We start from the raw sequence: 13,525 nt of genomic DNA on the forward strand, positions 1-13,525 counted from the left end.
GCAAACGACCGTTAAGGTATAGCGTCCTTTTATATGTATTTTGGTCACTAACTTTTTTTTTACCTATTTTTGTGTCTTGAGTCCAAAAATGCATTATTTTGGTTCCGGACTCTATAGAAAAATGTTTGTCAACAGGTTTCTGGAGCCCAAACTGCAAACTTGCCGGCAATGGCCCATTCTTTGTCTAAATAATACAAAACGAATCTCTAGTAATTACCTCACCATTTTCTTCCTTTACCACCCTCTCTCCCAAATCATTTGCCTAACTGGGGGTGGGGTGGGGGTTTGAGGAAAGGGCATTTGCCTTGTTGCTGCATCTTTCTTTAACTTATAGAGCACGCCCATATCCATTGAATCTTTTGGGCATGTCCCTATAAGGCTATAACGTCACCTCCTTGTAGCCCTATCTATTTACAACGATAGGCTATTAATGCAAGTGAAATTAATGCAGATGAAATGCTTTATTTCTTCAAGTCTGAATATCCATTCTGCTTTTGGAGCTGCTACAAACGTAATCCACCAATATTTCCCCTAATAGACAAGTCCTATCCCCTCAACTTTTTGCTCCATTTCTCTCTTCTATTTTCTTTTTTTTGCGTATATGTGGATTTTTACTGCTCAAATAAATAGTCTTTGCCTTTCATAGAGCTAACACTATATAAAAGGAGAATAGTTAATGTACGTAGTTTTGGTGAGGTGCTAAGACAGTTGCAACAATTGATCAAAGGGCATGCAAACGCTTAACCAGAGAAATGAAAACCTATTTGGGAAGTTGTGTGTGAAAGAAATAGGTACCTTAAAAGTATGTGAAATCCTAAGTACCATCTTATACTGCTTAGAGATTCTTCAGACAAACTTTGGCATCTAATGAACAGTGCCCACTTGTGAAACCGATGAATGTTCGAGTAATTGTTTATAAAAAAAAAAAAAAAAATCCTTTTTACGTTTATATATATATATATATATATATATATATATATATATATATACATTAATTATATTTACTGAGGGTTTAGTGGGTGAGGGGTAAACGGGGGTGGGTGCATGTTTTATATGTTTGCATGTTCGTCCATGTTGATTCCTAGTTCTTAATTTTTTTCAAACTGAGAGAACCAAAATCCAGTATAACTTATGAGCGTGTGAATTGGGGTTTTCTCAATGAGTTTTTGAAAAAAAGAAGAAAAATAGTACAGAGATGAGATGAATGGATATACGCACACAAAGTGATAATATAAGTGGTCGGTACCTAGCAATTTGATTTAATTAGTCATTCTCCAGCTCATTCTTGAGTCTTATCGAAAACATGCATTTACATTTTGCTATATAAATGGACTAAAAGCTCTTTATACTTTTTTCTGCTAAGCATAAAACTATTTATCTCTTGTTTCATGACTAATCATCGTTCATCGATCATTAGATGGGTTGTGATTTACTAGTTTTTTTTTTTCTTCTCTTCTTTCTTTGTATTGTTAATTGGGGGGGGGGGGGGGGCTCAAGGATCTATCACTTCGAAAATGAAGCTATACGTCAAGATGGAGTGATTGATTTGGAGTGGATGTCATTCATATCAGCTCATTATCACGTATATATGCGTTTATACATTTCTCTCTCTCTCTCTCTCTCTCTCTCTCTCTCTCTCTCTCTCTCTCACACACACACACACACACACACACATATATATATATATATATATATATATATATATATATATATATATATATATATATATTTGTGAATTATCAACGATTCAGTATTCACCCCTTTTGACTTTAAAAAAAACTGAGCAACATAAGTACCAAGTTTCCATACCATTTTCCTGCAACCAGGGAAAAGTATATATGACAAACGTATGAATTTTCATTCATTCTTTAAACAATCTTCACAGTAAATATAACTCAGCAGGACAACGAGAATGGATAATCTTTTTTATAATAATGCATTATTCAACTAATCCAATCTAAATTAGGTGTCTATCTATAATTGCAAAAAATATTTTCTCTGCTTTCTTTGATATTCTTCTCCTTTCCAAAGTTGGACCTTTTCAAATACTAATGAAAATTTAGCCAACTAATCCATTCAGTGGACGCATTTCCCAGGTGTTACTGACAGTGGTTTCTAATCTTGTGCAAAAGCTTGCAGGTATATAAAATGCTTCTAGGCTCTAGCTGCCTGTACTGTAGTTGTCTAGTTGATTAAAGTCTCATTTTTGAAATTCTACTGTTATACAGTAGTAGTAGTAGTAGAATACGCTTCAAATAAGTAATAAGTAAAGAAAAGAAGATGCATATCATGATTTGCGGTAACGTTACAATTTAACTCATCTATTCAATTTTCTCATCATTAATATATGTCATATATTTGTCATACTCTATCAACAAATAAGTGCGAACTTTCCATAATGTTAAACTTAATATCGGAAGAATAACTATTCACTATCCGCTTCCTTTAATATATATATATATATATATATATATATATATATATATATATATATATATATATAGTTTGTAATAAAAAAAGGTCATATGTTATATTTTAAAATAAAATAACTTTAAACTTTCTTTAATGACATAAAATCTCATAACATGTTTAATCTCATAAATTTCAAGATTCTTTCTTTCTTCTCAAATTTTGTACTCAGTTAAACTATTCCGTATCGCGACCAATTAACTGTTTTGCATTATTTTGGAAATAAGTTTTTCTTCGTCAGAACTTCGGATTAATTACTTCCAAGAATTTATTATTTTGCATGCATCTAATATCTCCTTTTCCCCCCTTAAACCGGATGTCCCGGAAGGGAAGCATTTAATGATCATTTTCCCCCTATCATTTAATATTCTCTATTTTTGATAATTTTGGATGCAAAGGGATTAGAGAAGTATGAGAAAGTTGATGCTTGGGATTAAATTATCAAAAATAAACTTGTATGTTCGTCTTTGCACAATAACCCGTGGATTTTGGGGGGACTGTCCCCATGTTTTCGATAACACCGGCGAATTCAGAAATAAATTATTCCGAAGTCCACAAAAACATTAATTTTGTAACATAATTAAGCATTGTTACATTTTAATACTATGCCGGAAACAATAAGAATAATGCTTTTGGTTAGTCCCGAAAGAGCTGCCCATTGACTAGTACTAGTAAGTATCAAGAGTATTATTTTTTATTTTTCAAATTTAATTTGACTTTCGACTTAAGATTCTGCCGTTACATTTCTTTCTTATTTTAAATACTTCTATATCAAGCACAATTCACCAAAACACTCAAACATTTAATTTTTGAAATGCATCAAATCAAGTATATATCGGGACGGAGAATGTATATGTTAGGAGACTGCATGTATACTCAATTAAAAGAGCAGCATTTTTATTATAAATTTCATATAGTTAATGCAAGAACTTTGCTGACAAAAGAGAATCTATCAACACCTAAGAGAAACCATAAAATTGGTATTGATGCTTTTTATATATGTGTTGAAATAGCTAGCGTTTTACTCAATTCCTCGTAAAAAACATTCAAGGACATATATACCTGGTACTTGCCAACTCTACAGTTTCTAGTTTATGTGAGTGCTCTTTCCCTTTTATTTTCATTTTCTTATAATTGTTGCTGTTTGTTATTAGTATAACTTTTTTATTCGAAATCTCGCCCTCCCAAAGTACGTGTTCTTCAACAAAGGAGCACACGGCATGAAGAATCCATTCAAATGTTTAGCAGTGGTAATTAATAGTAAAGTTTTCCACATATTATTTTGTGTTCATATATATATATATATATATATATATATATATATATATATATATATATATATATATATATATATATATATATATTATTAACAGAGGCAGATCCAGAATTTCAAAAGAATGGGTGCACTATTGTGAAGAGGTGGATCTAGAATTTATATTTGACGAGTTTAACTTTAGTCTCTTACCAGGAACCCACAACATTTCAAAATTATATTCATTTTGAAATTCTAGTAATTTTCACATATATAGTTATACTCCATGCGGAAAACAAGACCGCCCAGATGAGGTTTTGAGCTGCAAATTTCACTTGTAGATGTGCACCCAATAATAATTGCACCATAAGAGATTTTGAGAATGGGTTCACACACATATATTTAAATAATTTTGAAAAAATATAACATTGTTATACATGGTTTAGAGAAAGTAATATGAGTTCATGTGAACCCGTATCCCTCAACTTGGATATGCATATATATATATATATATATATATATATATATATATATATATATATATATATAAGTGCAACAATTTTAAAAGTTGAATTCATTTAATATATTTAAATCCTGAATTTGCTTATGAATTTTCGGTGGTATTTAAAACATAAAATAAGCAAATTTTTATACCCATTATTCTTATGAAGTAGAATATATACTTAAGTAACAAGAGTTTGTTGTGCGGCATTGTGGGATTTGATGATGCAGAGGCATAAAAAAGAAAAGTGAGAAGATGCTCCCAGTTGCATTTTGGAATAAGGATATCCTTTTTGTTTTTTAGCAAAAAGCTAAGCACAATTAAAGGAGCATATTAAGAAGTGACAAAGTACTTTAAAGTTATATATATGACAAGTTCGGACTCGTAAGATTCCATAAGGATGTCGTTGATTAGTTTAATTTTATAGGTTTGTATGCGTCAAATGTAATAATTAATCAAAAAGTAGTTATCTTGTGAGAGGAAACAAAAGCACGAATAGCAGGATATGCTATGTTACTAGAGGAAGCAGGATTCTTGGATTTTCCACCTTTCTTTTCAACTTTGCCTCCCCCCACCCCCACCCCTTTACCTAGATTCCTTTACATACCACCACTCCTCTCATCTATTCTCTTTACTTAGGTCACCACCAATAACTAGAATCAACATATATACGGAGTACTATTAACTATATCAGCGAGTAACTCATTCATTATTTGACTATTAATTCCGCCAACTAACAGCATTCAACTCATAAATCCTGATTAAATACTTTAATGTGCTCTCTTCGATCCCCCTCGCAGCCAAATCATAACAGCCACAGTATTGACTAATGAAACATGCAAATGATCACCGACGTGGAACCAAAGTTTCAGTTCAGTGAGTGTGAAATGCAATGGTACAATATTTCACTACAATCATGTCATCTCAGCCCCAAACAGATTAGAATATATCGACTACATGAATATTCACTTTTGCTCCACTTAAATTCATTCCAATATTATATTATATAAAATTAAAAAAAAGTAGCTAGAAGTTTCTATATTTTGTGACATATAAATTCTGACAAGAGTATAAGACTTGTATTGTACCTAAAGTAGACATATATACTAACGTTATAAACTTAATCCGGCTAATTAATATCATGTAAATATTTTTTTAACATTATGCTCTATTTTCACTAAGTCCGCAAGAAAATTGTACAACTCATCATACTTTGTCATAATGAATACAAACATAGTATAAGAGTATACATCTTAGATATTATTTGACTAGAAGTTTAGGGTTTGACACTTGGAATAGGAAAAAAGCACTCAATAGTGAAGTTTTTCGCCTTTGTTTGGAATGAAGATGAATGAACAAGTATTTGAGCACCGATGAAATCAGGAAAAAATATGGAAGTGATCACTAGCTTTGGGGGGGGGGGGGGGGGGAGATATGCACCGTGGAAATGCCATTTGATCCAAAAATAATACTTGGTAGAGCTATCTTTGGTGAGTCTTTGATGGGTAATGTTTAAGGAAGAACATTTTTTTTTTTTGGTAAGAGGGGAAACTCGCGGCCGTTACAATCTTTGTCACAGCCTCTGTTCTTCGGGTGAACACTCTGTATTGAATACTTTGTGTCCACTGGGTAAACCCATGTATAATAGCATGCAAACCACATAGGGAATGCAAACCACATAGGGAATGCAAACCGCACTAGGCAAGCCCTGTGCGATATGCTCAACCCAGAAGATATCGGGGGAATCGATCCCATCCAAACCAACCGGGCAACCCGAAGGGTGAAGAACATCTTATTGTAGATTATGTTTTATTTAAATAGTGTCAATTTCAAACATAAAAGGACTAAATACAAAAGGCCCCAGAGAAGAGTTTTAGGTACTAATATCAATTCTTGTAAATGCAAATAAAAGAGGAAGAATTTTAGGATAGTCATTAATTTTTAAAGAGTAATATTAAATCTTGAATTTAAGACCCAACAAGATGAATAAAAGTATATTCTTCCATAAACAAAAGGTCCCACAGATGAGATATACAAAGAGTAATGCAAAAACCTAGCAGACGCCCTAGCCCTAGGCCAGGTTTAATATTTGAATATCTATCGATATGATGCTCCTCTAAAAAGACATTATTGATGGGAACCTAAATTATCAAAAGAGTTAGGAAAATCCAGGCCAGAGAAGCATATAGTATATCAGACAGAAACAGAAACAGAAACAGAAACAGAGGGAAGAAAAGATGGATGGAAGTAGTTGATGTTAAGTTGCATAATTGCCTCATGCGTGCACCGTCTTATCTATCTATTCCATATGTATTGTATTGTATGAAAAAAGGTTCATATGCGCCATACAACTCGGAACACACAACTCTTGCAAGTAAAGAGAGAAAGAATCGCTTCTTGTAAATATTGCACAGTGAGTAGGTCTCTTGCGTGAGTTAGCGTCAATACATCAACTTGTAGTAGTAACCATCTTATCAACCTGTCAAGTATCACCTACTACTTCCCTTTTCCCTATATTAAAGCTCTTCCTTCACTCTTTTGGTACTAATCTTGCGTCATTCTTTCCCACTACTCTAGCTATAAAACTTCTACTTCTTCTGCTAGATTTACTTGTTTATATATATTTTCTCCCTCTGCTTATTGAGCTAAAAACCATAATCATGTATACTTTAAGTCAAATCACCACTGATTCATTCATTAATTACTCTCTCAGAATCTGTGCTTATGACCGAGTTCTGATGAACGAAGGCATGGCTGCAAAATCATTATTAAACGAAAGATCACAAGATGGTGTGGAAGTTATGGTAGAGAAAAAAAAAAAGTAGTGGTGGTCCTTGGGAAAAAACACTAGACACGAGAGAGATCCCTTTGGTGGGGTGGCCCTAATGGGTGGGGGGCAAAGTGGGAAACAAGAATAAACCCTATTTGAGAACTTTGATGGTTTTGTTGAGGGGACAAAAGGCAGAAATTAGGGCAATAAATGGTGCAATATCAAAGACAGCCAACACTACTTGTGTATGTATACGGGGTTATTTAAGTGCACAAAACAATAACAATTCTCATGCAGCCATGTCCAAGAATCTCCTACTCTTCTTCTTCTTCCATGAAAGAACTCAACAAGAAACAGAAAAAAAAAAAAAAAAAAAAATTTGGAGAAAAAGAAAAAGAAATGGGGTATACACCTTTCTTGTTGGCCATGTCTTTTTCCAAATATGAGCACTTTCCATTAATACCAGAAATCTTTTGTAAAGTACAATAAAAAAAAAAGCAACAAGATAAAGACTTTGATAAGGAATAACCAATAAAGTAAACAAATATGCTTGCTAGTACTAAATGAAAAGGTGAAGCATGATTAGCATTAAAGAGAAGATAATGAACCATCCACCTTAATACAAAATGACAAACAGACCTAAAGAACAATTTGGTGGTTAATTAACACCTTTAATGGGAATATATCATTTCCCACTCCAAGTGCCACATACCTAACAATCTTTGGCCTCTAATTAAATAGACTGATAAAATTTGGTAACAGAATCTTTCATTAACAACAAAATAATAAAAATAAAAATTAAGTTCAGGATCTGCATTATACAAAGACTTAGTTAAATATATATCATTATCAACCTATAACTACTACGTAAGTAGGCCTATGTTAAAATTAAAACATTCATCAGCTCAATAACCTCATATCCAAACAAGTTAAAAAAACAAAAAGAACCTGAGATTGAAGACCTCTTTGTCCTTCACCATGCAGATAGATAAAATCTTGTTTTTAGGGTTTTAATTTCCCTTATAATTTAACGCCAAGAAGATATGGAAAAAAGGGGTTGATTTTGCCAACCCAAGAAGAAAGAATTACTCGTACTCGAAACACTAAGCTGGTATCCTTCAGAAGGGTAATGAAGTCTCAAGAGAAGTTTAGCTTGTGAAAGTGCAAAAGGACTTAAAGCAACATTGCTAAATCCACAGCTCCTCAACATTACTTCCCATGATCTGAATCTCTCGTGTCTTTCTCTTCTCTTATCTCCTTCTGCTGCTACTATATCTATAATTTCTCTTCCGAACCAAACTTGCTCCACTGTCATCCTCTCTCTACTGCTCGGCGGCAAAGTTGCTTCCAATGAATCAAAGACAGCTGCATAATAATCCAAAGCCTCCACAAATCTTTGCAAAAAAAGTGGGTGATTATGATTTGCTTCTCTCTCGGCCAGTGTTACAACTTTAGGGTTCATGGATTTAATCCTATGCAAAAAAATCCTTAACATTTCGCGGTCTTTTAAGAGCCTGTGAAGATAAAATACACAGTTGATTGCTAATGTCTCATCAGGGAGAAGAACAATAGAAGAAATGATTGAAGGGTCATGATCATTGTCATTATTATTGGTGATCAAAAGAGGGTGAAACTGAAATCTAAGGCCTAAAGAGTGAGCAAATTTAGCTAAACGATCTCCGGTTCTACGAAGGGTATCGAGGTCATTTCCAGTACCGGTAATCCGAAGAGTTGGAGGAGGGTAACGATCAGCTAGTGCTTGCATTAACGGTGGCCATTGAACACCGTGATTAATATCAAAATCAACGATGTGGATCGCTTGTTGGTTATCGTTAATAGCTTCTAAAATCGCTTGATTAGCAGTTAGCTGACTAAATCTAATAAAAGGGGTCACTTGGTTTAGGGAAAGATAGGATGACTGAAGTAGAGCTGAATCATTTGAACTTTCAACAACATTAGATGATGCATTAGGTGTCAAGAAATTAGTGGCTGAAGAGATATAGCGGTTGAGGCGAATGGAAAGTGCGCGAGTGAACTGATGGACTAATCTTTCAGTTGAATCACCAAAAGGGGAAGAGTTAGTTGATAAAATGGTGAGGAGTCTGTTTGCCGCCGAGAAATCGGACCGTGAGATTAACTCCGCGCAGCTAATGAGTAGTTGCCGGATTTGGATTGCAGGGGAAGTGGAACTGCATCTCCGCCGTTGATCATCAGCTTCTTCATCATGAGATTGAGATGATGAACCAAAGGATCCTAACATATCAACGAAATAAAACTATTTCAGGTGAAAACCCTAGAAAGAGAAAGAAGAGAGAATATGCGTCTAATAAAAAGAGAAAGGAGAGAGAGAGAGAGAGAGGAAAAGGGGGTCTGGGGGGAAAGGACAAAGGGGTTTTCAATGATGGAGGAGGGGAAATTTATGGTTTTGGCATCTGAAATTAATTAGAGTTATCAGTAGCTAGGGAGAAGGGAAAGTTAGTACTATATGATTTCACATTTTCTTGGCTATAGTAGTAGTACTAATCTTGACTCAACATTAATGAAGAAGAACCTCATTTCCCAGTTTTGTGCTTTTGCCAGAATTAATACTAAGTACAAATAAGGAAATGGTCTACACCACAAAGGATAATCTGATATATTTGATGAACAATAGCTCTTTAGCAGAGAATAAATTATACTACTGTAACTAATTAAGTACTATTAAATAGGTTCTATTTCAAGAATGAATGATTATAAACTTACATCCTAAGTAGCTTTTGTGCATGTACTTAAGATGCCAAATATGAAAATTGAGTCGATAATGACTTTTGATTATGATAGAATCTATCTTGACCACAATATGTGTGGGTTGACCGTGTGGAACTTCACATTAATTAGTCGGCCGACATATACTCGTAAATGTGTTTCTTTGTATCTTAATTTTTTTTTTTTTAATAATAAAAAATCTTAAGACAACTGATCAACAATTTTTTATTTTTAATTAAGGCACTTTCTCCAAATATAGCACTAGATCAACATCTTCATCTTGTAGATTCCAACTGCGACAATAGGAATTTTTTTATCGAAACGTCTTTGAAAACCATTTTAAATTTCAAAAGGTAATGATATGATTCCGAATGATATAACACCAAAGCGCAGGTGATGATAATATGATTGCTAATTAAGCCAACCATTTCTATCCATTTCTATCAAAAGCTCTTCCAAAAGGATGTTGATAAAAATAAATTCGGACATTGACGCATAAAGTAGGTTCATAACCTTTGCCGGGTAACTAACACACAAGGATGTCTCAATAAAACTGGTGGGCTAAATCCAAATTTTATAAGGGATTTTTCTTTTCTTTTCTTGTCTATTGTGTATCTTTCGAAACATAATATTTAATATTTATATTTTTTTTTCCGTCTATAGTTGTTTACCCCAAAAATGGGTAACAATTAAATTTGTACGCGGTTTAAATGATACGTGGTTTAATTCAACACGAATAATTAAGAATAACAGATAAATGAATTAAAGACAAAATAAACGATCAAACCAATCGCAATGTTATGACCAAGCATGATCTTAGATTGAACAGTGACCTCGTACTCGATTGGACCCTCGGTTCGAGTCCAGTCGTGAATGAAGAACAGAACAAGTGAGCAAAATTTTTAACATTAGTTAGAAGGCAAAAATAAATTTTTATTTCTTTGAATTGCGTGTTACAATGTGTCAGATCAAAGAAAAACTTTACCTTTATATAGTACGAGAATTTCAGTCCTAGTATAAGTCTAAAAAAGGTAAAAATCTTCTTTTTTCAGTAATTATTGATCCATAATTGTTACTGACGAGATTCGCGTCGTAATATCCGGTTGAGGGCGAGTATACAGTCTCCTATCTGTCATGCATAACCGTCCCCCGCTTCTCCCGAGGTCTAGGAGTTATACTCGGTCCGGGGTACGTCGCTTTGCCGTGTCTGATGTTAGATATATCGTTCACTCTTCTTGGATCTTGATACGATGGGTCTCTGTCCTCGATTACAATCTCGCGGATCCGCGCTCCCCCTTTATTCTCTTATAGGAGAATCAGGGTAGACATTGCCTGATTTTACCCGTATACAGATAGTCCCCTTGTTTTTCGGAGGATAGATTTATCGAAACGACGGGAAGCGATAAATGAACCCCGATTCCTTTCTTCGTACGTTACAACCGAGATGACGGGTCAATGAAACGTCCCATTAGTCGCATCGTTCTAACATCAGACACGTATCGGCCGTTGATTGACTGTCCTCGAATATGAAACGTCATGCATTGATTGTCCTTCCTCTATAAAAGCTTCGACCCCTTTTTCACTTCTCCACTTTTCGATTCTAGAGCTCCTTGATTTACCCTCGAATTCTTTACATGCCTTTAACTCCTTCAAATCTTCATAGATTGCTCCTTAGATTTTCATACCTTCATCCTCAATCTTCATACATTCTCTTTCAATCTTCAACCCAGACCTTCATATTTCCATTCTATCTTCAAATCTTCATATTTTTTCTTCAAACCTTCATATTTTCCAGAACCCGATAGCAAAAACTTCCACATCCGTGCCTCAACAAACCGCTCCTTCATTTTCCAATCCGGCCATAAATGTCGAGGTGGCCATTCCTGAGGTAGCCCATGAGCCTCCCTTGAAGAGCTTCATACTCGGGGGCTGCTCTATCGAGAATGACTTCAACGTCGAGAAAGCCTCCAGTCAACAGGACCGAGACGAGGGAGCATGGAGGTACATATGCTCTGTTACTGAGGAGACACTACCCATAGTTCGGGTAGAGTGTAACTGGGAGGGAAAGGAGGTGGTCGTCCCCGGGCCCAACAAAGACATCACCACTCACGTGGAGGGGTACCTAAGTGTTTACACTTACTCCTTCACGCTCATCCCGGTGGACCCCATAGTCCTCGACATCTACAAAAGGTGCAAGGTCTGCCTTTACCTGTCCTTTTGGAGGATCGTAATCCTCCTCCAACACTTTGTAAACAAAACTGAAGCACCTCAGTTCACCCTCGAACATCTACTTCGTCTATACAGTCCTCGAATCTTCCGAGAGGGGTTGATTAAGATCGTTCACCGAGCAAGCAAGGCTCCGTTCTCGAGCATCGATGAGGACCGAGATCGAGGTTGGTAGGGGAGGTTCGTTCGGGTGAAAATCGAAGACCTCATCCTCTCCGAATTTCTACCATTCCTCAAAAAGTGGAACGCATCCCGTAAGTCTTTTCCCTCTCGAGTATCTGGCATTTCCTTTTATTCTTTTTTCTAATTGCCTGTATTTGCCATTATGTAGCAGTTGCCCAGGTTCCTAATACATTCCCCTGCTTCAAGGAGTGAATCGAGGGGATGTGCAAATAGATGTCCTACTTCGAGCGTATGGCGCAAGCTCTCGAAGGGCAAATGGGAGGCTCGTTCCCATAGTGAGTCTCTCTCCCAAATGATTACATTCATACACTTGATGAATATATCGCTAAGTCTTCTTTCTTCTCACAGGTTCACCCATGACCACCGAGCTCAAGTCGTTGGATGAGGAGGAGGATCCGTCCTCGCTCGCTGAACCCTCCGCTTAGGGACAGCCCGAGGCCGCCGTAAGGGAAGAGAAAAAGAAGAATAAAAGGAAATCCACAGGCTCCCCGGATGTCAAGGTGAAGAAGAAGAGGGTGGTCGTCCAGGTCCAGAAAAACAAAAAGAGCACCAAGTCGAGGGTACCGAAATCTGATTCCCTCTACCGGCTTAGGGATTATCCTGAGGATGACGACCTTGAGTTCATTGCTCATGAGTCGACCCTCAACGAGGGGGAGCAGGTGGCAACCAGGAAAGGTGACCAAGAGGTCGATCCCCCTCTAGCTTGAGAACCAGAGGGAGAGACGGAGTCCATGGCCTATCGAGAAGCCGCTCCTGTCCCGAAGGATGTAGCTGGTATCATTGACATCGCAGAGACGCCGTCCTATACTGAGTCCATGCTCGAAGAGGTTTAAGCTAATAAAGAGAAATTAAATGAGATAGCATCGGGTCCAGATAATGCCCTCAACGCGTTCTTTGATGGCATGGACATGGTCGCGTTGGAGGACTTCTCCAGGCTTGGTCACCTGGAGGTCCCAAAAAAGGATGTGTCATCGGGAGCGAGCAAGCCGAGCTCGAGCTTGAGCCCGAAACTAGTGAAGAAGTTCCCTGCCCCGGGTGTTGACCCCGACCGTAAGAGAATGGTCATTCTTACTATCCCGACGGACGCCCGAGCCCTGTCCGCTCCGGTCGGCATAGCCAGCTACCTTCGTTGCCTGGTGACCGATAAGGATTAGGCAAAGATGAACGAAGTAGGCACGTAGAGCCTCTTCAACGAGGTGCAATAGGCACTGAACCGGGTAAGATGTCTATCCTTTGTATCCTTTGCGAATATTTGCTCCGCATATTCTAATGACCTTATTATATTTCAGACTTGAATGCTTCATCATGAAAGCTTCCTTCGGTCTCTCTTGCAAATCAGTCAGCTTGAGTTCGAGCTTAAAGAACTGATCCGGGAGAA

General features: G+C 36.5%; 1 protein-coding gene across 1 annotated transcript; it reads right to left on the reverse strand.

Moving 5' to 3' along the window:
* Positions 1 to 7,178: 7,178 nt before the first annotated feature.
* On the reverse strand, positions 7,179 to 9,872 carry LOC104110297 (scarecrow-like protein 18). The gene has a single exon (XM_009619761.4). It carries the CDS (start codon positions 9,251 to 9,253, stop codon positions 8,021 to 8,023), a length of 1,233 nt encoding a protein of 410 aa, XP_009618056.1. The 5' UTR covers positions 9,254 to 9,872; the 3' UTR covers positions 7,179 to 8,020.
* Positions 9,873 to 13,525: the final 3,653 nt, after the last annotated feature.

The sequence above is a fragment of the Nicotiana tomentosiformis genome, chromosome 7 (genome assembly GCF_000390325.3).
Source record: "Nicotiana tomentosiformis chromosome 7, ASM39032v3, whole genome shotgun sequence".
NCBI classification, from domain to species: Eukaryota; Viridiplantae; Streptophyta; class Magnoliopsida; order Solanales; family Solanaceae; genus Nicotiana; species Nicotiana tomentosiformis.